Here is a 21,225-nt window from a genome sequence, read left to right as displayed (position 1 = left end):
GAAGAACCTTTATCTGCCTGTCTTCACTTTTCCCTCCTTCCCTTCCTCTGGCAAGATCTTCTTGGAGAAATTGGACTCAGTTTTGTGGTGTCTGCTGCAAGGCCAGACTAGCCCCAGTGGGATGGTGGGAAAGTGTCAAAGACTTATGGGAGGCACCTCACTTACCCTTGTGTCCACTTTCCTACACTATTTCCTCCTGTCTTTCTCCAGACAACTCATATATTCTCAGCCTTCAGTTTCCTTCTCTTCTTCACATTTACTCACCACATTTTATCTGCATTTTATTATTTAATTATACCCATCCAAAGAAGCTTACTCCATTCTTCTTCTCCTCCCTTTTATTCTCACAACAACCCTGTGAGGTAGGTTAAGCTGAGAAAGTATGAATTCCTGAAAGTCATCGAGTGAACACATGGTTGTTGTTGTTATGTGCGAAGTCGTGTCCGACCCATCGCGACCCCATGGACAATGATCCTCCAGGCCTTCCTGTCCTCTACCATTCCCCGGAGTCCATTTAAGTTTGCACCTACTGCTTCAGTGACTCCATCCATCCACCTCATTCTCTGTCGTCCCCTTCTTCTTTTGCCCTCGATCTCTCCCAGCATTAGGCTCTTCTCCAGGGAGTCCTTCCTTCTCATGAGGTGGCCAAAATATTTGAGTTTCATCTTCAGGATCTGGCCTTCTAAAGAGCAGTCAGGGCTGATCTCCTCTAGGACTGACTGGTTTGTTCGCCTTGCAGTCCAAGGGACTCGCAAGAGTCTTCTCCAGCACCAGAGTTCAAAAGCCTCAATTCTTTGACGCTCGGCCTTCCTTATGGTCCAACTTTCGCAGCCATACATTGCAACTGGGAAGACCATAGCCTTGACTAAACGCACTTTTGTTGGCAGGGTGATGTCTCTGCTTTTTAGGATGCTGTCTAGATTTGCCATAGCTTTCCTCCCCAGGAGCAAGCGTCTTTTAATTTCTTTGCTGCAGTCCCCATCTGCAGTGATCTTGGAGCCCAGGAAAATAAAATCTGTCACTAAATAAAATCTGTCACTAGAACACATGGTAGAATGGGTATTTGAACCTGGGTCTCCCAGATTCTAATCTGAAACTCTAACCTGTATATCACACTGGCTTTTGTATGGTGGTGCTGGTGAACTTCAGCGAGTCATGTGAAATCAAGTCACCTGGTGGTTGCTGTTGGGCCTGGCCACAATTAGTCCTTTCTCCGAGGTCAAATTAGCTCTGGAGAGTATCTTATCCCCTCTTTCTGCCTTTTGATGATGTAAACCAAGACCAACTGGCATTTGTCTCCTAAATCTATAGGTGATACTTCTATTATTGAGAGAGGGGAGCTAATCTCCATGGTATTTTTTAAGGCTTCAGATTTTCAGCAACTCTGGGGCTTTCCTCAAGCTTATAGAAAGATCTGTTTTGCTTCTTCATGGCTCCAATTTCCAGTTTTAAGTATCCTCAGATCTGGTCATACTGAGAATTAGATATATTGATATTAGGGTGATGCATGTAATCTCATTTGAAACATATGAAATTATAATTAACTAGTAAAAGAGCCCATTGCATTCCAAATACAATGGGCCCTAGCAGGGGGGTGGAGAGCGAGGGACTGGCGAGGGCAGGGTGAGGAAAGGTAGCTTACCGGTGAGAGGGCTGTAGCGACGTCGGGCAGCTCCTTCGCGGCGGGCAGCTCCTTGGGTGGCTTCTTCTCGGCGGGCAGCTCCTTCGGCGGGCGGCTCCCTGGCGCGGTCTTCTTGCCGGCGGCCATCTTCGTGTGCCGGCGATGCGTTTTTAGAGGCCGGGGGCTCCCTGGGCGGCGGCGGGCGCGGCCCGCGGGCGCGGCCGGCGGGCGCGGCCCGATCCGCGGGCGCGGCCGGCGGGCGCGGCCCGATCCGCGGGCGCGGGCGCGGCCCGATTCGCGGGCGCGGCCCGCGGGCGCGGCCCGATCCGTGGGCGCGGCCCGATCCGCGGGCGCGGCCCGCGGGCGCGGCCCGATCTGCGGGCGCGGCTCGCGGGCTTAGAGGTTAGAGGTTTAGAGCTTAGAGGTTCTTAGTGGCCGGCTGGCTTGGAGCAACTGCGAGCTGCGCTACGCGCGGCTCGCAGTTGCTCCGGCAAGGAATCGGAGGGACCAATCGGCAGGCGCTTCGCGCCTGCCGATTGGTCCCTCCGATAGTCTGTCATGAGGAAGGGGCCAATCGGCACCCTTCCTCATCCCGGACACAGCCCGCCTTCCAAGGGCTTACTGTTTTATTTAGTCCGTGGCGCCCGCGGCGCCACGGGCGGTGTAAAGATATGTATGCAAATATTTTAAAACCTTGATTTAAGAGAACTGTTTCCTCATAAATTGTACTTTATTTTTAAATTAATTTTTAAATCATATTTATTTATTTATTTATTTATTTATTTATGTATTTATTTATTTATTTATCATACTTCTATACTGCCCTCCCCGGAGGCTCAGGTATGCCACACTTGGCCCCTGAGTGGCACTCAGAGAGTTTTTATCCCAGACGGGTCCCGCCCTAACTCCTCCCCACAAGCCCTTAGAGCTTTATTTAGTCCGTGGCGCCCTGCACCGTGGGACGTTTAAAGATTCCTCTACCCAAACGAGTCTCAAAGCAGCTTACATTTGCCTTCCCTTTCCTCTCCCCACCACAGACACCCTGTGAGATAGGTGGGACTGAGAGAGCCCTGATATTACTGCTCGGTCAGAACAGCTTTATCAGTGGCTGCGTGTGGAGGAGGAGAGGGGAGTCAGCCCCGATTCACCAAATTAGAAGTCCACATTCCAAAGAAATCACAACAAGGAAATCACAGGGCACATTAAAATCAAACAAAGCTGACATGTCATCTTGTATCACAAAACACTTGCTTCCTGATCTGTATTGATGCTTGTTGAGAACAAAATAGAACAAGTTTAGTTGAGCAAGCAGTCACTTTCTCTTTTGAGCAAGCAGTCACTTTGAACTCCACAGGACACTTTGGATTTTTCCAGTTTATCCAAAGAACCCTGGCTGTTGGATTCACAATGTGTTGGAATTCTTGCCACAAAGTAGAACAAAGTCTGAGTCCAGTTGCACCTTTAAGTCCAATGACGTTTTATTCAATGTATAAGCTTTTGTGTGCATGCACATTTTAGAAGTATGCATGCACATAAATGCACACAAAAGCTTATACCTTGAATAAATCTTTGTTGGGCTTGAAGGTACTTCTGGACTCAAACTGTTCAGACCAGGGCCCATTCTGCACACAATAGATAATGCACTTTCAATGCACTTTAGAAGTAGCTTTTCCTGTTCTGCACAGGAAAATCCAGCTGCCAAAGCACATTGAAAGTGCATTATCCTATGTGTGTGGAATGGGCCCAGGACAGCTACCCAACTGAATCTATCACAAAGCAGATACACTTTATTAAGAATTCACAATATAATTGTATGTTATATGTTAAATATATGCCGGAACGCAATGTTAGGCATGAACCGAATATGGAAGAGTAAGGATATCAGCCTTAATACAAAGTGCCAGCTAGTCAAAGCTATTGTCTTCCCCCATAACAACCTATGGCTACAAAAGCTGGACCCTGAAGAAGGAAGACAGGAGGAGAATAGATGCTTTCGAATTATGGGGTAGGAGACAAATGCTGCAAATATCATGGACAGCCAAAGTTACCAACAAGATAGTTTTAGAGAGGAGGAAACCAACTATGTCATGAGAAGGCAAGATATTATAGCTAAAGCTCACTTATGTTGGATATATCATGCGATCAGACTCGTTAGAAAAATCATTAATGCTTGGCATGGACAGTGGCAAAAGGAAATGTGGTTGCCAAAGGATCTGCTGTCTCAACACGATCAAAGCCAATACAGGGATGACCATGAACCAACTGAAAGAAGTGGTCATTGATAGAGATGAATGGAGAAAACTTTCCTATAGAATTGCTGAGGGCCGGACATGACTGAACAGATAACACCATCATCATATATGTACGAACCTGACCTGGATAGCCCAGGCAAGCCCAATCCCATCGAATCTCAGAAGGTAAGTAGGGCTGATGCTGGCTAGTACTGGAATGGGAGACCTCCAAGACCTTGGATGGAGTTCCTCCAAGGAACATTAGGGGTCACGACATGGAGGCAGGCATTGGCAAACCACCTATGAACGTACCTTGCCAAGTTGCAGTGAGACTGGTTGGGGTGGGGGCAAGCTCAGCTGGATACTCCTTGCCTCACTCACTCCCCACCCACCCGGGCAGCCCCACTGAGGCCTGTCCAGGCTGCGGCGAGGCTGCTCAGGCTGAGGCTGCCTTACCTGACTTCTGCCTCTTCATGCAGTTGGAAGACAAAGGAGGAGGCAGTCAGGGATGCCATGTCCCCTACCCGATTTGTCCTCTGGGGGGGGCAAGTGCCCTCCCCGAGGGCCAATCAGGGAGGTGGAGGCAGTTAGGAGTGGGCCAACCCCTGTCTAATTGGTGCTCTGGGCCAAGTGACTCCCCAGGAGCCCAATTAGATAGGCAATGAGTCTCTACTCCTCCCAGCATCCCACTCCAACTTTATTTATGGTACAGATTGGGCATCTAATATGCATCACTTTTACATCACTGATACTTAGCTTTGTGCTTCATTTTTAAGGAGAGAGAATATTTATAAGGCTTTTTATATTTTCCCATCAAAAAAGTGTTTTGTTCCACCGGAAAGAATAATTTCAGATATCTATTGTGAATATGCTCAAAGTATAATGTGTAATTATAAAAAGAATGTTGACAGTTTGTTTACAACACTCAACTTATTGATGTCATTTTTTAAAAGTAGGAAACTATTTGCATTCTACATATTTTCTGGATTTCAATTTATCTTTTCTCCTCAGTTACATGCAGATGCTCTTTTTGACCTGCACAGCTTTCTTTCAGAAAGAACTTTTGGCCAAAGTTCAATCCCCCAGCCAGATTCTCACCCTTTCCCCCATCTAGAATGAGACTTCGAAATATCTCTTTGTGAAACAGATGGCATTCTTATGCTAATACTGTTTGATTGATTAAAAACAAACTCACTTGGGGCAACAGTTTTTTATACCTTCCTCCCACATGATTTTCTTTGTCCTCAAAATCACATTTGCATCAGACACCTGGATTCTGCAGTTGCATCCACATATGAGAAAATGCTATGGCATGACATTCCTTTGAGTTAGTAAATGTCTTTTCGCAAAAGGAAAATGTGGCATAAATAATCTTTCCTAAATCTAAAATTACCCCTGAAGAAGGAAAGGCCAGAAGTAGGCATATATTTGTGGTTCCAATCCACCCCCTGCAGCTCATAGCCATATATTAGGGAAAATATTCTTCCTTCTTACAGATTCTTCTCCCAACACCCTGTCCTTCTTCAATAAATGTCTCTCCTTTCTATAAAATGGAACTATCCATGCCATTCTATCAGACTCCATTACTAGAAGCTTCCTAATTATGTCATTGCATAGATGACATCAAGCTATATCACAGGAAGGTTTTTTTTATCTTTTACCAAGTAGCATGATTGTATCCTTTGCTATTATCTTTGGGAAAGTGGGGTTTATAACAGCTTGGTTTCCCCAGAGATGCAATTTTAAACTGCCTTCTGAACATATGGAACACAAATTAAATATTTCCCACCAAGGCAATTGTCATGAACCCCGAACCATGCCATCTAAATTTCGTTTCTCACCAGCCTGGTGGATCCGAGGCCATAAACCTGTAAATCTGTCTGTAGGCTCCAAGCCTCCCTTTCTTTTCCCAGCAGGAGTTTTCTGCTGTTGATGTATCAATCTCACTATAAGTGTCTTTTTGGAGACAGCTCAGTCTCAACAACATGGTAACAACTTAGATTAGATTCCTGACCATCTGGAGTCTTGTGAATCGACTCACCTTTGCTGCCCTTTCGCTCTCCTGCCAAAATGCCTTTGTACCCCTCCCTTATGAACAGGGCTCTATATCTGCCCTGGGTTTCCCATTGTTCCTTGTTATTATCAAGATCTTTGCTTAGGAAGATCTTGGCTTGCTTTAGCATTCTGTGGACTCTGTTTAATAAAGCTCTCTTTGGATTTACAACTGCCTGTTGGATCTCGGATGTGTCTTTATCACGGACTCTGCAGGCTAGGCTCAGCCTGGTTCCTGACAGCAATAAATTAACCTTGGACAAATATTACTTGTGATGTACTATGGTTCCTGACAGCAATAAATTAACCTGGACAAATGTTACTTGTGATGTAATATAGTCTTTTAATACAGGTTCAACCCTCTGATCTAGGTACTCATAACCTTTAATGTACCTTTAAAACAGAATAGACACAAACTACATTATCTTGTTTCTACCAAACCCACTTTCTAACAAATGTTGTGCATTTTAAGCAGGGCAAGTAAAGCAGCCCCAATCTTTAAACATTTCTTACTCAAACAAGCAGCAATGAAGTAACGTTTTTATTTTAGAAAAAAAATTATAATGTTCAAAGAAGGCAGGGAAGAATTGTAAGATCTTTTTCTTCCAGATGTGGAAGACATGCATAAGCTACAAGAGCACCCATAGCATATCACCCAAGTTCCTGAGAGCCAGTCAAACTGACATTGAAGCCCATGCAAAACACTACTAAATGTATTAACTATACCAAATCCATGACATAATAATAAAGAAAGAATCCAATCAAAATCAAGCTAGCACAATAACCTTCCTATGTACTTCCTAGTCATGCATACATGCAAAATTTACAGAATATTCAGTCTGATAAGCACAAGGAGAGGCTTATTTCACAAATCTGGTAGATGATGTGCCTAAAATAAGTGTCATTTTTATTTCTTGAGGCAATTGATCAAAAAGAAGCAGATCAGAACATTTCTATTATATATTAATAAAGGTAAAGGTATCCCCTGTGCAAGCACCGAGTCATGTCTGACCCTTGGAGTGACGCCCTCTAGCGTTTTCATGGCAGACTCAATACGGGGTGGTTTGCCAGTGCCTTCCCCAGTCATTACCGTTTACCCCCCAGCAAGCTGTGTACTCATTTTACCGACCTCGGAAGGATGGAAGGCTGAGTCAACCTTGTATATTAATATATATTAATATTCAACCTAATTTTGATTAGAAACGTATCTGCTCGTTCATGGTGAATATTTTTATCCCTTTCCTTTTTTTATTAGTGGTGTACATTTCTATCACTCAAAATTATAGAGATTTAGACAAGTCCATGTGTGGTTTACAAATTTTTATGATAACACTATGCTGTTTTGTGAATTTTTTCTCTCTCTCTTCATTCTCTGAAGCCATACATCTCTTTCTTTCTTTGGCTGGGAATCAAGACTTGACCTGCATGATTCTCAAGGGTATAATGTAGCCATTTCCCTGACAAATTAGCAGCAGGTCTTCTGCTCTGGCTGTGAAAATGGCCCAGATGACCAGGCATGTGAATGGAAAAGAATTCCTTCCCATTATTGATTCATCAGGCAAACTGCTGATTGAAACTCTAGTGCTAAATTGCAGCTGCCTGTCACAAGCACAATAGGAACCTGCAGAATGATTGTAATCAACTTGAGGCTGGGAGAACTCAAACGTGTTTCCTTTTGTATCTCCACAATAAGCAATGAAGAATTGCCAAGGTGTTATGATTTGCTTCACAGAGAGGCTCTGTGTAAGAAGACAATCCAAATCCTTATCTTCATCTTAGGAACCGGAAGGAAAATGTTTTCCACTTTTCTCGCAACTGTTCATCATGTGAACTACAGAGGACCTGTAGGCCATGTCGATACCTGTTAATGCCACTCCATCATGGAAAGAAGGTATGTGGAAGGTATAGAACTTAACAGAGTTGTGCAGCACAATGTGCTGAATGCTTTGGTGTTCTGCAGGTGTTCAGAGGCTGGGAATGTAACTGCCTGCCATATTGGTCATGCAGCTTTGCCCTACAAACAAGGGGTGGATCACAAGAGCCATCCATAAGTCAGCTAGATACCGGAGCAGAGTCAACTCAGTGGAGAAGCACCAAGGCTAAGACATCTTTATTAAATATTTTGGTTCAATTCAAAATAATGGCAGTTGTCACTGAGACTACAAAGTAAACTTTTAAAAAGTTAATTGCAGTGGTATGAATTTATTGCCTCAGGGGTTTCATCATCTTGTGAACCTTAGCAAATTCATTTTTATTGACAATCCAGCACCATTCACATTTAAGACTTTCCATTTTGATGAATGTGCTTACTTCATCACACATCTTTTTAAAATGGGGAATAATGACACTCCCTTGCATCTAGCGATGCTGGGAAGAAGCAGCTACTGTTTGGCTGTAACTATGGGTGGTGGGGGCTCTGTGAGGAGGAGCTGCCTGTGCTACATTCAGTGGTCATGCAGCCAAGGATATGTTTGGTAGCCAAGGAGAGCCAGTTCGGTGTAGTGGTTAGGAGTGTGGACTTCTAATCTGGCATGCCAGGTTTGATTCTGCGCTCCCCCACATGCAACCAGCTGGGTGACCTTGGGCTCGCCACGGCACTGATAAAACTGTTCTGACCGGGCAGTGATATCAGCGCTCTCTCAGCCTCACCCACCCCACAGGGTGTCTGTTGTGGGGAGAGGAATGGGAAGGCGACTGTAAGCTGCTTTGAGCCTCCTTCGGGTAGGGAAAAGCGGCATATAAGAACCAACTCTTCTTCTTTGTCAAAATCTGCTATTGTACTTGTTTGCTTCCTAGCTACATCCGGCCAGGGAAAACTTCTACCCTGGGAATGTTTACTCATGAGTAAGTCATGGCCCTTAGCTAGGAATGGCCCACCTTGGTAGTTTAGCCCCAATTGGGAATTTTGTTTTCTGAACAATGGGTTGGGGACTTGGGTCCTCTGGAAAATAATGTATTTTATCAGTGAAACAAGCACATCTGGGTTGTCACACTAATTTTCTGTTGATGTTTCCTGCATTTAAAAAATTAATTGGTTTTATTATATTTTCTTTCTTTGTGCAACAGTTCAGACAAGACTGCTGTTTAATTTTTAAGTCTCTGATCATTTTGGATAACCTCTAGAAAGTAGGATTTTAAATGGCTCTCCTCAGATTCAATTATGCCTTATATTTCACAAGCTAATTAGTGTAATGGTTTAGCTTGATAAATCCTTTTATCATGGCCGGTCTGATTCCCCAACTCTGTGTAATATGGCTGCAATCCAATGCAAAGCTATGTAAAATCAATAGACTTCAGTGTACTCACCTGCTCAAAGACCACAGACATCTCCAAGATTAGTATGTTCACAAATCATCCATTTTTTATCCTGACAATAATAATAATATATAATAAATTAGATGCTTTGATAATACCTGTCAGTGTAGTACTGTAATGATTCTTGAAGATACATTAGATAAAACTGATGTGAACTAATGGATGTCCAAACATTACAGAACATTGTGGGATCCATCAGCAGGCTATTGGACATACCATAAAGTTTCTTTCTACTCTGAGGCAGCATGGGCATCTCTGCATGGATTATTTGTCTTCAGCTTTATGTCTTCACCAGCGGGGGAATCTGTTGATACTTTCCAAGCCTTCATTGCGCCCCAGCTAGAAAACCATTGTAATTATATTTTTTAAACTTCACATGCATGAGCCATCAGATTCCCTTAGATCAGGGAAAAGATGCCTTGCCTACTTCATCTCTGACTCTTAGCATGAGATGTCCTGTAACTGTGTGTCCTTTATCAGGTGAGTAAGGGTATACACTATTTATTTATTAGATTTTATACCACCCTCCCATACGATTCAGGGCGTATTAATCAGAAGGCAGCTGAAGTGCTATTCAACCACATGCTGCATCAGCTAAAGCAAAGGACAAATTTTTCTCAAAGGAAGGAATTAGCCCTGCTAAGATACCCACCTCTTAGAAGTCACAGTTATGTCACTGGGACCTATTATGTGTGGCAGCAGCCATGCTGGGCTGCTGTCAGTTTCTTGTGGTAGGAAAGCATGCCCCGCCATTTCTTGTGTACTAACGGGGGATGGAGTTCCCTAGCGCACACGGTCTACCCCAGAGTTGTATGAGCACAGGCACAAATCCAGCACACACAAAAAAATTCTGCCATGGCGGCAGGCGGGGTGGGGGGATGGGGAGGTTTTTTGCTACACAAAGGTGGGCTAGTTCCGCAGAGCCAAATGGGGCATTATGTATTCCTGTTGTATGCTCGGGCCCAGACCAGCATAGCCACTGATGATGCCTGCATTACAAAAAGGAACACTGAAAAAATCAGCATTTCCTTAATGTGGGACATCAGAGGCCTAAAGCAAGCTAGGGATAGGAGGGGGTTGGGTTGGCATCGACATTATACATCAGCAGAAATTTGGCCCAATGTCCTGTGAGTGCCAAACCAGCGTTTCCCTCCCATGCATAATCGATCTCAGAGAGCCGAAAAGTTTCAACTGTAGACCCTAATACAGGTATAGATAATGAGTTGTATTAACTCAAGTATTACATGAAGAGCTAGCACTGTTTATGGGATTTACTAGTAAGCTACCCAGACTTTTACAATATGAATCTATGTTTTATCCTACCTCCATGGTAGACTTTTATTTCTGTCATATGCTGGCATCTATGAGCTTTTCTATTGCATCCCCTAGACCTTGATTTTGGTTGTAACCATGTATTTGACATTTTTTGGGGGGGGAATGAGTCATATTGCTGCATTTTATGATACTGTGGCCAAAAAAAAAATTCAAACGAACTTAATTTTCAAAAGGAGTCTTCCATAAATAACTATCCACATGATAGTGATTTACCATTGAATTTCATTTATGCATAAAGCAGTTCAAGTGCTGTATGTTCAAAAGAGCTAATTAAAAAAATCTTTGAAGATTATCCTTGATGTTTAAGAATTTGTAGGTCAAGTGAAGGGAGACCTTTCAGCCTTTGGCCCTTTCTGTCTGACTTTAAATGCCACCACAAATCAAGTAACACTTGTAAGAAGAATAAGGAGATTCTTCGTGACATGCTAACCTCAGTACTGCTTTTGTGAAATTAGCAACAAACCTTTGAGAAATTATGGCCTGTGAGTATATCTACTTTAAAATTCATGTTTTGGATCCTGTTAGGGATGTGAAGAATCCCCTTGGGAAATTTTACTAGGTTTCCATCCCGTGTAATTCTTTCAATGTTTTATCAAGCAAATTCTTTTCATTCACCTCACAATTTAGTTTTACTTTGGTGTCAAATCTCAACCAGGAGTAAAGGTGCATCATGAAAGTCACTACTAGCAAATTGCAACTGCTTCCCAAAATGACACAAGAAAAAAAAACAAAATTCAAAGAACATTACTGAAGCCTTTGCTTTTTTAGTTTATATGGATACTTTTCAGTGTGTGGTTAAGTAGGTAAGACCTCGCACAACTCTTTTTAATGCTTGCTAATTTAATCACCCAGATGAAGCCTAGTACATTGGATAAGATAGCATATGTCACAGAAGTGAGGTGCACTTATATTAAATGGGAGAAATCAGCCACAGAGCCCTTTCCTTGGGCTGCTGCCTGCTCGCTCCCCCAGTAAGGACCTGGTAAGGCTGCAGACAGCTGTTATGGAACTCACCTGCAGGGGCAGCTCTCTCACACGGCAGAGATCTGCAGCCTCCAAGCCTCAGAGGGAAGTGGAAGGAGAAAGGGGTGGTCAGGAGTGGGGACGTAAGGTGATTGGCTTATTGCTGGTCATGCAAGCTTGTTGGAGGGGGAGGCACTCAGGGGCAGGACAGCCACCCTGAGTGGGTATTAAGCACTGAGTGGCACTTAAGCCATGAGACACACTCCTCCTCCAAGGCCTAACTTGGAGCATGCCTATATAGTGGAACAGATACGGAGCTGTGTGTGGAAAAAGATGCTGTGCAAACATCTTCTCATCTTGACGAAACTAGCCAGGATAGTGCACATTAAAGGCATTTCAGAAAAGAATGTGGGAGCTCAGTTCAGTCCCACAAATGTCCCTTCCCTGTCAAACAATTGATTAGTTGGACTTCAGCCTTGGCTGCTCCGTAATTGCTCTGCTGTTTCCAAAGGAATCACATCAGACTGGATATATAGGAAATAGCCAAAACGTTCGAGCCCGATCCTATGAGCTGAAGTAGTCCATACTGTAGAGTTAAATTATTCTGTGCATTGACAGGAAATTGTTTCCTACTTACCTTTTTGTGTTACAGTGGAGAGCCTGGTTTAAAATGAGTAAATATGCTGTATAATTTCTCTTTCCCAGACTTCATTGTGGACTGGCATTTTATTTTATGGTTTGCCTCCTATTGACTAACCATCCAAAGTCAATTTCATATTATCAGTGTGTAAGAAAGTATGGAACATTATGGCAATGACCACTCTGCTCACACTTAGGGCTCAGCTTCTTCTAATGGGTCCATTACGATCATAATGGGATGCATTTGAATTTATATTATCTTGAATTGTTCTGAACTACACATCAACTTAATTTTAGTGTCCAGAGAATTAGAGACCACCGGGACAGATGGAAAGTGTTTGGGAGGGGGGCACATTTATCCATCTCTGTGTTTCGCATAATCCTGGAGCACTATATTACAACTGCAAAAAAATAAAACAAAACTCAAACCAGTCTGGTAAATAGACAATTCTATCTTATATTTCCATTAGGGATGACATCTCTACAGTTCCAATAGCACAAACAAAGCAGCAAGAATGCTTCGGGAAAGCTATCAGTTTATTTTCAAGGGAAATATTCAGAGTAAAAACAGTTTGTTGACAAATGGACTCAATTTATGTCCATGACTTTGCCTCCAAACAGACCGTTCCTTCAGCATATTACAGTACTTACGTATCTCTCACCTTGTTCTGAAAAGACTATGAAACTCTTCAAGCATATAACAAAACCTTTTTACTTGAAGGCTGGATCACACAACTGTGAGAGCTGCAGTAAATTCAGAGGACATGTGACCTCACTACTGCAAGTGGAGCAGGGGCTCAGGCACCCCCCCCCCCCTCCTGGGCCTCAGTAAAATTGTCAAGCGTTGACCGGTCCCTAGTGATAAAAGGGTTGGGGACAACTGCTATACATCATTGTGAATTGACGCCATTTTCATTTCTATCATTTTGTGGCATTCCTGACATAATTGTGTCGATTTGAGTTTTGGCTGTTTTGAATGATGATGCAAGGAGATACACTAGAACGTAATCCTCCTTTGAATGAACACCTTGCCCATTTTAAAAATATCTACATATCAGTTTTCCAAGTGTGCCACCTGTATCTGTAGATACCTAAATACAAGGATTGAGGGCACATTCCAAACAGATTTTTCTGTAAATTTAGATACTCCCCCCCCCAAGTTTGTAGAAAAACCTAAAATCTATATCTCCTTATATATATGGAGACATTTAATTCTTCCAAAAGTAAAATAGAGTTTTCTCTAAGGCACTGTAACCACACCCACTGCCAAGCTCAAATGCAGGGGAAAAGAATGATAGGGCACACTTCAAAGAAGGGGGATTGGCTTGGGGGGAGAAAGAAAAAGGGTTTGGCTGAAGGATGAGAAAACATAAAAGAGTGGCAAGATCAGTCTAAATAGGGGGAAAGGGGACCAATGGACAAGGGCAAAAGAAAGGGGAACATTATCTGAAAAGGATGGGTAAGAAGGGGCAGACTGGCATACAAAACTGGGGAGAAAGTGGATAAGAAGTTCCTTGAGAAGCCAGTAGAAAGAGGAGAAAACATATACAAGTGGTATGAGAGGAGAAAGTGACTAAGGAAAGATTGATAGATAAGGGGGGGGGGCAAAGAGAAAGGAGGGAGCTTTGACAAAGAAGTTAGGAGAAGGAAGGAAGCAAAGTCCCCCATAACATTTCCTCCCAAGTCTCATATTTAAATAGTCTCATATTTAAATAGGGAAAAGATTATTATTCTCTCCTGTTATCCTTTGACTGAACACTGTTTGATGTGGTGATAATAAACAGAAATGTTTTCAGGCATATGCACAATGCATATTAGTAGAAAGCATTGCTTTTTCGAACAATAAAGGGCATGGTTACTGTGACAGCTAAAAGGCTGAAAATGGAAAATTAATTTGCAATATTTTTTTTTAAATGAAGAGAAAAATTATATGGAGAATCATGAGAATGTATCTTTGGGCTCTTCAGCTGACAAAATTGGCATTTATTAAACTGCTAGGCCCTCTATGGTACAGATAGAAGTATTTTGCATGTACCCCGCCACTGCTTGGAAGACCACAGAAGCAACAGCATATTTGCCCTTCAAAACAGACCAAAAAAGAAACAGCTGAGAAGGCATTAGTGATATTACCGACCATTAAGGACCAGCAGGTTGGATTCTGAGACACTCCTCAGCTAAAAACAAAACTTCTAGTATCAGACAGTTGCTTATACACACTGACGAGAACTCTGTTGTTAACAGAATAGTCAAAGGATCCAATTTGATGTATTTTAGGCTGTCAGTAAAGCATCACATCACACCTTAAAATATTGTAAAGTTTATCCATTCCAGTAAACATTTTCAGTCATACAGAATGACCCGATCTTGGTCAGCAGGAAAAGAAATTTCAAGAACATGTTTGAAAATTAGTTGAAGACTAATTTTGGACTTAACAGATATAGTAAGTAAATTAATGGAGGTTCTCTAACAGCCAGTATATGTGTCACTAAATATGTGCCAAAACATGGCAATAAAATATATAAAAGCATGGGCATTTCTTGAAATATTGTTCAAAGTGTATTCATCAAGTAACAGCTAAAGAATGTCCACATTAGCTCAACCCCAAAAATATTGCTAGTTCCATATCTTTTGTGGACACAATGTTTCCATACTCAATGCTGTAGCAACAGGGGAAACAGTCACGTTTTGGACTTCCTCTTAGCTGTTAAAAGCATCTGGATAATGTACAAGGAAGTAATATGAGGATACGAGAAGGAACCTTATTTGTAGCAAGAGCAACATTTTACAGTGTTATAGCTTTTCTTGGCTGAAGAGCAAATGTACTTTAAGCCGAAAAAACAGTTGTCTCTTAGGTGGTAGCAGCTACTGAAGCACTGATTGGATAGCATTAGTCAGGAAAGGAGATAGCAGCACACTTCAATCCCAGATCCATTCATTCTGTATTGTCATTGCTCCTTAGTTCTTTAACTGCAGTCTCTGTGAATAATTCTCTCTTCTCAAAGGAATGCACAGAAGTGGTTCTGTTCTTTTAGCACTGACAATACCCACACAACTATGCATACATAGCTAGCTAAAATACTGCAAACACTGTATCCCATGCATAAGTCCTAACTAAACTACACTGGTATTTATCTGACATGCTAATTATCCCAAATGTTTTATTTAGATAAATCTCTAAGTGCAGAATTATACTTCCAGTGAAAACCCTTATCTGTAGAAAGCCATTAGCCAGCTAAAAAGGGATGATTGTTTTTATTTCAAATCCCATTTTCAATGTCTTTTATTTTTAAAATACATTGTTATATATTTCATGATGCACAGCACAGCTTGCCTGTTTACATATCTACCACACCAAGCAGGGCTGAATACCAGATCCCTTAATCTAAATAGCTAAACTGCACTGACAAAGACAAAGGAAGTTCTAATGAGAAACTACCGAACATCTGCCTTTGCAAGTGGGCTTTTTATCTATGACTATCTCACAGACTACGGCAGTACATTATTTCAGGAGAAAATATAGTCCCTTGTGATATTGATGCTTCAGTTAGTGTTTATATACATAATAATTAAGGCAGAGCTTTACAAAGATTTTACAATCTGTAAAAAATGAATGAGGCCTTCATTGAGAACAGGCTGTGAAAGTGTTCTTTTTCTTTTAGAGTGATCCCTGAATGGCTGTGATTGCCTATATCCCCATGTATATGCAAAGTATTGTGCTCCCTCTAAACATGTTACCTTTGCCATTAGTGACATCAGCATCTGGTTGAAAATATCAACCAGCTATGATACAAAATATCTACTGCTTGGTCCCTGATTGGCTGACATCACTTAAGGATTGAACTTTAAAAAAAAAAAAAGAACTCCCCAAAACAGGAGCAAAGGGGAAGAAATGATTTGAAACAGTAGTAAATAGTAAAAATATGGAATAATTAAAAGACTTTTTGAGGAAGTCCTCCAATCACTAATTTTGGGCTGAATACCACACTTGGAGAGCATATGCTCAGATCTTATCTGGGTGTTCAAATCACCACTACACTATGGAAAAATCAACTAGGGATACAAGCGCTGAAACATGAGAATCATGATATGGCATTTGTTTGTTCACAGCTTTTTAGACTGTAGGTTACCGATTACACTTGAATGCTTCCCTATATTTTAAAACAACTATATCACAGACACAAAAGTTGGGAGGCCTTTAAGTTAGTTTCTATCCATGCCCGCTTCCATTTTGCTGAGCAGGCACATCATAGTTTCCCCCCATGCACTCTAAAATCATTACATTTTCAGCAAAAATGTCTGTGTTGTGGTTTTGACTATGTGTCTCAGCATTCTCGTTGCCAATCATTAAATCCCATCACATTGATCCAGAGCTTCATATGCAACCAGATAATGAACATATATTTTCTTCCATTTACAATGGCATCTATTTAATTTCAGTAGGACACAGTTCTAGACCAAATGGGGATCATCTTCATCCACTGAAATGTATGAGGAGGCCTTTTCCACATAGAAATTCTCATGCGAGCAGTGGCATTTCTATGCTTGAAACAGAAGCATGATATTGGGGTGATAATATGTGAGGGTTTTGTGTGGGTTTTTTCAGTTTGCTTTTTGCTTTCCTTCAGTCTTTGAAAAGTACAGAAAAGGTTAAAAAGGAAGTCTCTTTTGGTCTTCAATATACACACATATTGAGCATACTTAGGTCCAACCCAACACAACATGGGAAACGAGGAGGTAGCACATTCCAATAGTGCAGGACATGATCATCATTGGGAAACCCAGCCTGAAACAATAAAAAGGAGAAGAGATCAGTGAGGACATATTTTTGTTAAGATTGTAAATGCCATGAACATGTATGTTAAGTCCCAAGCCAACACTTACAAATATGTAGCAGGCTACACAGGTATTATTAGATGCTGTTACTGTGGATTATCTGATTTGCTGGTTACCTTTTACACACTTTTGTATGTCCATATCCCCATCATACAGAGAGAGAGAGAGCTAGGATTCATTCATTCCCACCAAGAACAATGGACTGGGATTTAGTTAAGACTAAGACTGCAGTATTAAGAATGTTTTTGTTAGAGCAATCTCCCTAGAATAAAATTGCACTTACTTCTGAGAAGACGTGTTTAGGATTGATAAATATTAATTTCAATGAGATTTAGGGTCAAACTGGAATTCTCGATTTTACGCCTTAAAAGGCAATTGAGTGGAGAACAAATCTGGGTTAGCGCTGTACACTGGGGGAAAGGGATGAGTTAATACTTCTCCCTCCTTCAATGTCATTTCCTAATTAAAAATAGTTTGTCTGGTTTGTATATGTCCTAGTTTGGGGCAGGGAGAGATATCCAAACTGCCAATTACAGAAATATCATGGGGGGAAATTAACTCCTCCCCCCCAAATGCCTCCCCAAAAGGCTCTAAACCATTTCACCTCATGCATTGGCTTTTTAAAGCCAAATAATGTGAAGTATTCACACATAGAACTCCAGTGTTACATTTAACTAGGTTTTGCTGGATTCTGCCCACAATTTGCAAATTAGCAACAACTTGCAGATTTCATGGTTCATTACACTTCATTAACTCCTTGTTCCATTTCAATTCTATGCTACTATTTTATAAAACAGCTTTTTCAGATGTGTTGAGCTGTATCTGGCAAAGGCTGTGACTATTAACCCTTATTAAAACTTATTTCACTATACTTATATATAAGCCACTGGAGTGGTTTACAAAATACAGAGAGCAATACTAAAAACAAGATTGGATAAACTATAGCATGAAGGTGCTAAACACAATCAGCTCCACCAAAAGATGGACTTGGCTAGATCCCCTTGACTGATTTTAAGTAATTGGAGTAGACATTCTGTCAGGTATACTGAGGCAAGCCTATTTAGGGATCTGAAGGTTAAAATCAGCACTTTGAAGCTCCTATGTAATTTATATGTAATCTGTTAAAGAACGCATGTGATGGCTTCATTCTGCAGTTAGTGTATCTGAGGATTTCTGGGATGGTATGGGAATTCTTCAAAGGAAAGCCCACATAGAACACCTTATAGTTCAATCCGGTAGGAATGCAAAAAGGGACTCGCTAATATTTCTGCATATATGTGCTATGTTCAAGGGCATCATGGGGAAAATAATTTTTAATTACTATCACATGAAAGAAGACTCACCTTGCCCCTCTGCACACCAGGAGCATTATTTGTAATTAATGTTTATATTCGTTGACATTTCAATAATCTATAGAACTACATTTTTCTCATTTTGTACATTAAGCTATTTATAACGTATATCTTCATATATACAGGACATCACATTAAAACAAGAGGAAGTTGAAGACAGCAACAGTGTCACATCCTTACAACTTAAGGTTTAATTTTGTTGAGTTAAATCTAAATTTATATTGCTATTCTGAACCATCATTGAGAAAACAAATGCATCAAAGTTTTACAGTCACCAAGTCCTGAGCTCTGTGTTGGCCAGAGGAGATCAGTCCTGTGTACAAGGCAGAAAGGTACAGCAGAAGGAATGATCTAGAAGTTAATTCTGAAGAACCAAGCAGCTTACTCTGGGTTCTTTTGCCCAGTGTAACATTCCCAAATTGATCAAATGAGAGGATAGCCTTTTAAATATTTATTTACTGCAGCAAAGCAGTAGACACAGGGGAGTTCCCAAATCTGCACAGAGAAGAATAGGATTTCATAGCGTTAAATAGCCTTTCCATGGAGGCTGGAAAAGATGATGCCCTTTGCAGGATGAGCCAACCTGGGGACTCTATGCCCCACGCCACCTCCTTGGAACACCATACAGCCCTTACGCCAGCCTTCTGGGAACTGCTGACATGGCTCTGGGTCTTTGCCTGGCATCAATCCCAGCCCCCAAGGTTTACATATTGTAATGGCTTACTTATGCATTGGCACCTGCTTAAAACATGCCCTCATCCAACTCATGGGGAAGCTACATTCTGGAGAGGAACATACTGCTCTCCTGATAAGAAACAAGGGTAAAAAAAACAATCAAAACAATATGCTGAACTAGAGGCAATTTCTAATAACTGTATGATCAATCGGAAGGTTGCACGCATTTCCTTTACTACCAGGCTATCATCTCAAAATATGGCTCTTGAATTATGGACCTGGCCAGTGCCGCCCAATATATGACACAGTGTCCATTTAGGTAGAAAAGGCATTCTCTACTTGCTCTGTCCTATTTTTCACGTCATGTGTCGATCATCCAATAATGGTTCCCTATATGTTGAAATGTTAGCAACCCTACTTAGAAAGCTAACTACAGAACAGAAGTGACAAAGAACTGCAGACACCCACCAATTTCCTTAATAAGAAAATCCCTTTGGCTAGCCTGAGAAGCATTAAGAGATTGCTTTGCTTATAAAAATCCTTCTTTGCAGACAGCTATTTTAACGAGAGCAATTATCACATGACTTGCAAAGCCTCCTCGGACAGTCACTCCAAAATGGCAAGAAGCAGTGATGTGTGGCCAAGGTTTTTGTGTATTGCATTCAACCTCTCTAAATTTCACTGTAGTTTACATTTCTCCAAACTCAAAAAGAAGAAACAATGCATAGCTTTTGATAATGGAAAGAAGCACTTTCGTATTTGTACTTCGTGTTCATAGCTGCTTCTGTAGTCACTTGCCATAACCATCCATCACAGGAACACAAAATCTGATGGTCTACAGGGCAGGACTATGTATTCCATGCAGCCATGAGATTGTTGTAAAGCATGGACTCTGGTATGCAGTGCAGAATCTGGCATGCTGCAAGTCGTAACTAGTTCTGTTGTGGCTTTCTAAGAAAATAACCTGATAACCTTTATGACTGTGGACAGAAAGCTTGACTAAAAAATATACACAGATGTTGGAAATAGGAGGCTATATTATATGCCAGTATGAGTTGCAGCTTTTGATCCTTCTTCTACCCCGTGCAACAGGGTGTCCTGCTCAAAAGGCAGAATGCCACATTATAGATCATCCCGCTACAGTTTCTTCAGCAACTTCTGATAATGCTATCAATTGATGGAACTCCAACAAGTTGCTTCCATCTTTCTTTCTTTCTTTCTTTCTTTCTTTCTTTCTTTCTTTCTTTCTTTCTTTCTTTCTTTCTTTCTTTCTTTCTTTCTTTCTTTCTTTCTTTCTTTCCTTTAGCTGGTGATTGATGGAGCAGGTTGTCCTCTCAGCCAGTATGCTGCTGTAGGTCTCGCTGGATTTTTTGCCTTGTTTATAATATGTTTCCATTCTTGGTGATTGGTGGCAGTAGCTTTGGCCATATGGATAGTTGATCACTGGTTTCTAAGGTTTTCCTTGATCTGTTTAAGCCATGTTTTCTATGGCACCAGTAGTAGGATCTTCCATTCAGTTGGTCGTTCTCGCCAGAGGAGTTTATGAGGCAGTTTACTGGTGTTCATTCTGCAGACATGGCCAAACCATTGCAGTCTGCGCTTTTGGATTTGTTCTTTAATTTGCAGCTGTTTTCACATTTTGTCTGAATTGTCTCATTTTGATTATGATCACACTAAGATCATCTAATACAACCCTCTGTACATTGCAGGAACTCACAACTATCTGCTCACCCACAGTGACCCCAATTTCATGCCCAAGTGATCCCTGTACGAAAAATCTTCAGAATCCAGTCTGGAGGAAATTCACCTACCATCCCACAGTGGAAATTAGCAATTCCCTGGATATGGAAGGAAAAACCACAAGAGACAAACACTGGTACATCCCTTCCTTCCCACCCACTCACAATCTGCCTAAGTTCATAAAATCAGTACTTCTGTCATAAACTCCCCATGACCCTTTGGTTGCAATCCATGTCTGTAGCACATGGCTAGGTAAAGCTCCTTTACATATTGCCCTATATATTTTATGAAGACATCCAATGAAGCAATAGCAAAACTTCAGCCACTGTTTAAGAACTTAGCAAAAAAAAATTTGGATTCCTAAAACAGGATTCTTCCCATTTTAATAGCTTTTTCAGGGAAAATTTGAAAGTTTACAGGGACACTTTTGGATTTTTTAATTCCATATAAGATTTATTACTGCATACTG

At 41.4% G+C, this 21,225-nt stretch overlaps 1 protein-coding gene and 1 long non-coding RNA gene across 3 annotated transcripts in view; one reads left to right on the top strand and one right to left on the bottom strand.

The window, feature by feature from the left end:
• The first annotated feature begins 7,756 nt into the window (after positions 1-7,756).
• The window catches only part of LOC143840204 (uncharacterized), a 32,210-nt gene continuing 18,741 nt past the window's right edge, over positions 7,757-21,225 (top strand). The window contains exon 1 of the long non-coding RNA XR_013232065.1: positions 7,757-7,795. This is a non-coding gene — a long non-coding RNA (uncharacterized LOC143840204). The remainder of the gene's footprint in view (positions 7,796-21,225) is intronic.
• The window catches only part of OCA2 (OCA2 melanosomal transmembrane protein), a 195,156-nt gene continuing 188,388 nt past the window's right edge, over positions 14,458-21,225 (bottom strand). For both annotated transcript variants that reach the window (XM_077343422.1, XM_077343423.1), the window contains one exon: positions 14,458-16,939. In XM_077343422.1, the coding sequence (XP_077199537.1) occupies positions 16,855-16,939 (85 nt within the window). In that variant the 3' untranslated portion in view covers positions 14,458-16,854. The remainder of the gene's footprint in view (positions 16,940-21,225) is intronic.

This window comes from Paroedura picta, chromosome 6 (assembly GCF_049243985.1).
Source record: "Paroedura picta isolate Pp20150507F chromosome 6, Ppicta_v3.0, whole genome shotgun sequence".
Taxonomy (NCBI): domain Eukaryota; kingdom Metazoa; phylum Chordata; class Lepidosauria; order Squamata; family Gekkonidae; genus Paroedura; species Paroedura picta.
Note: the sequence above shows the minus strand (reverse complement) of the source record. Positions and strands in the feature narration are given on the sequence as shown.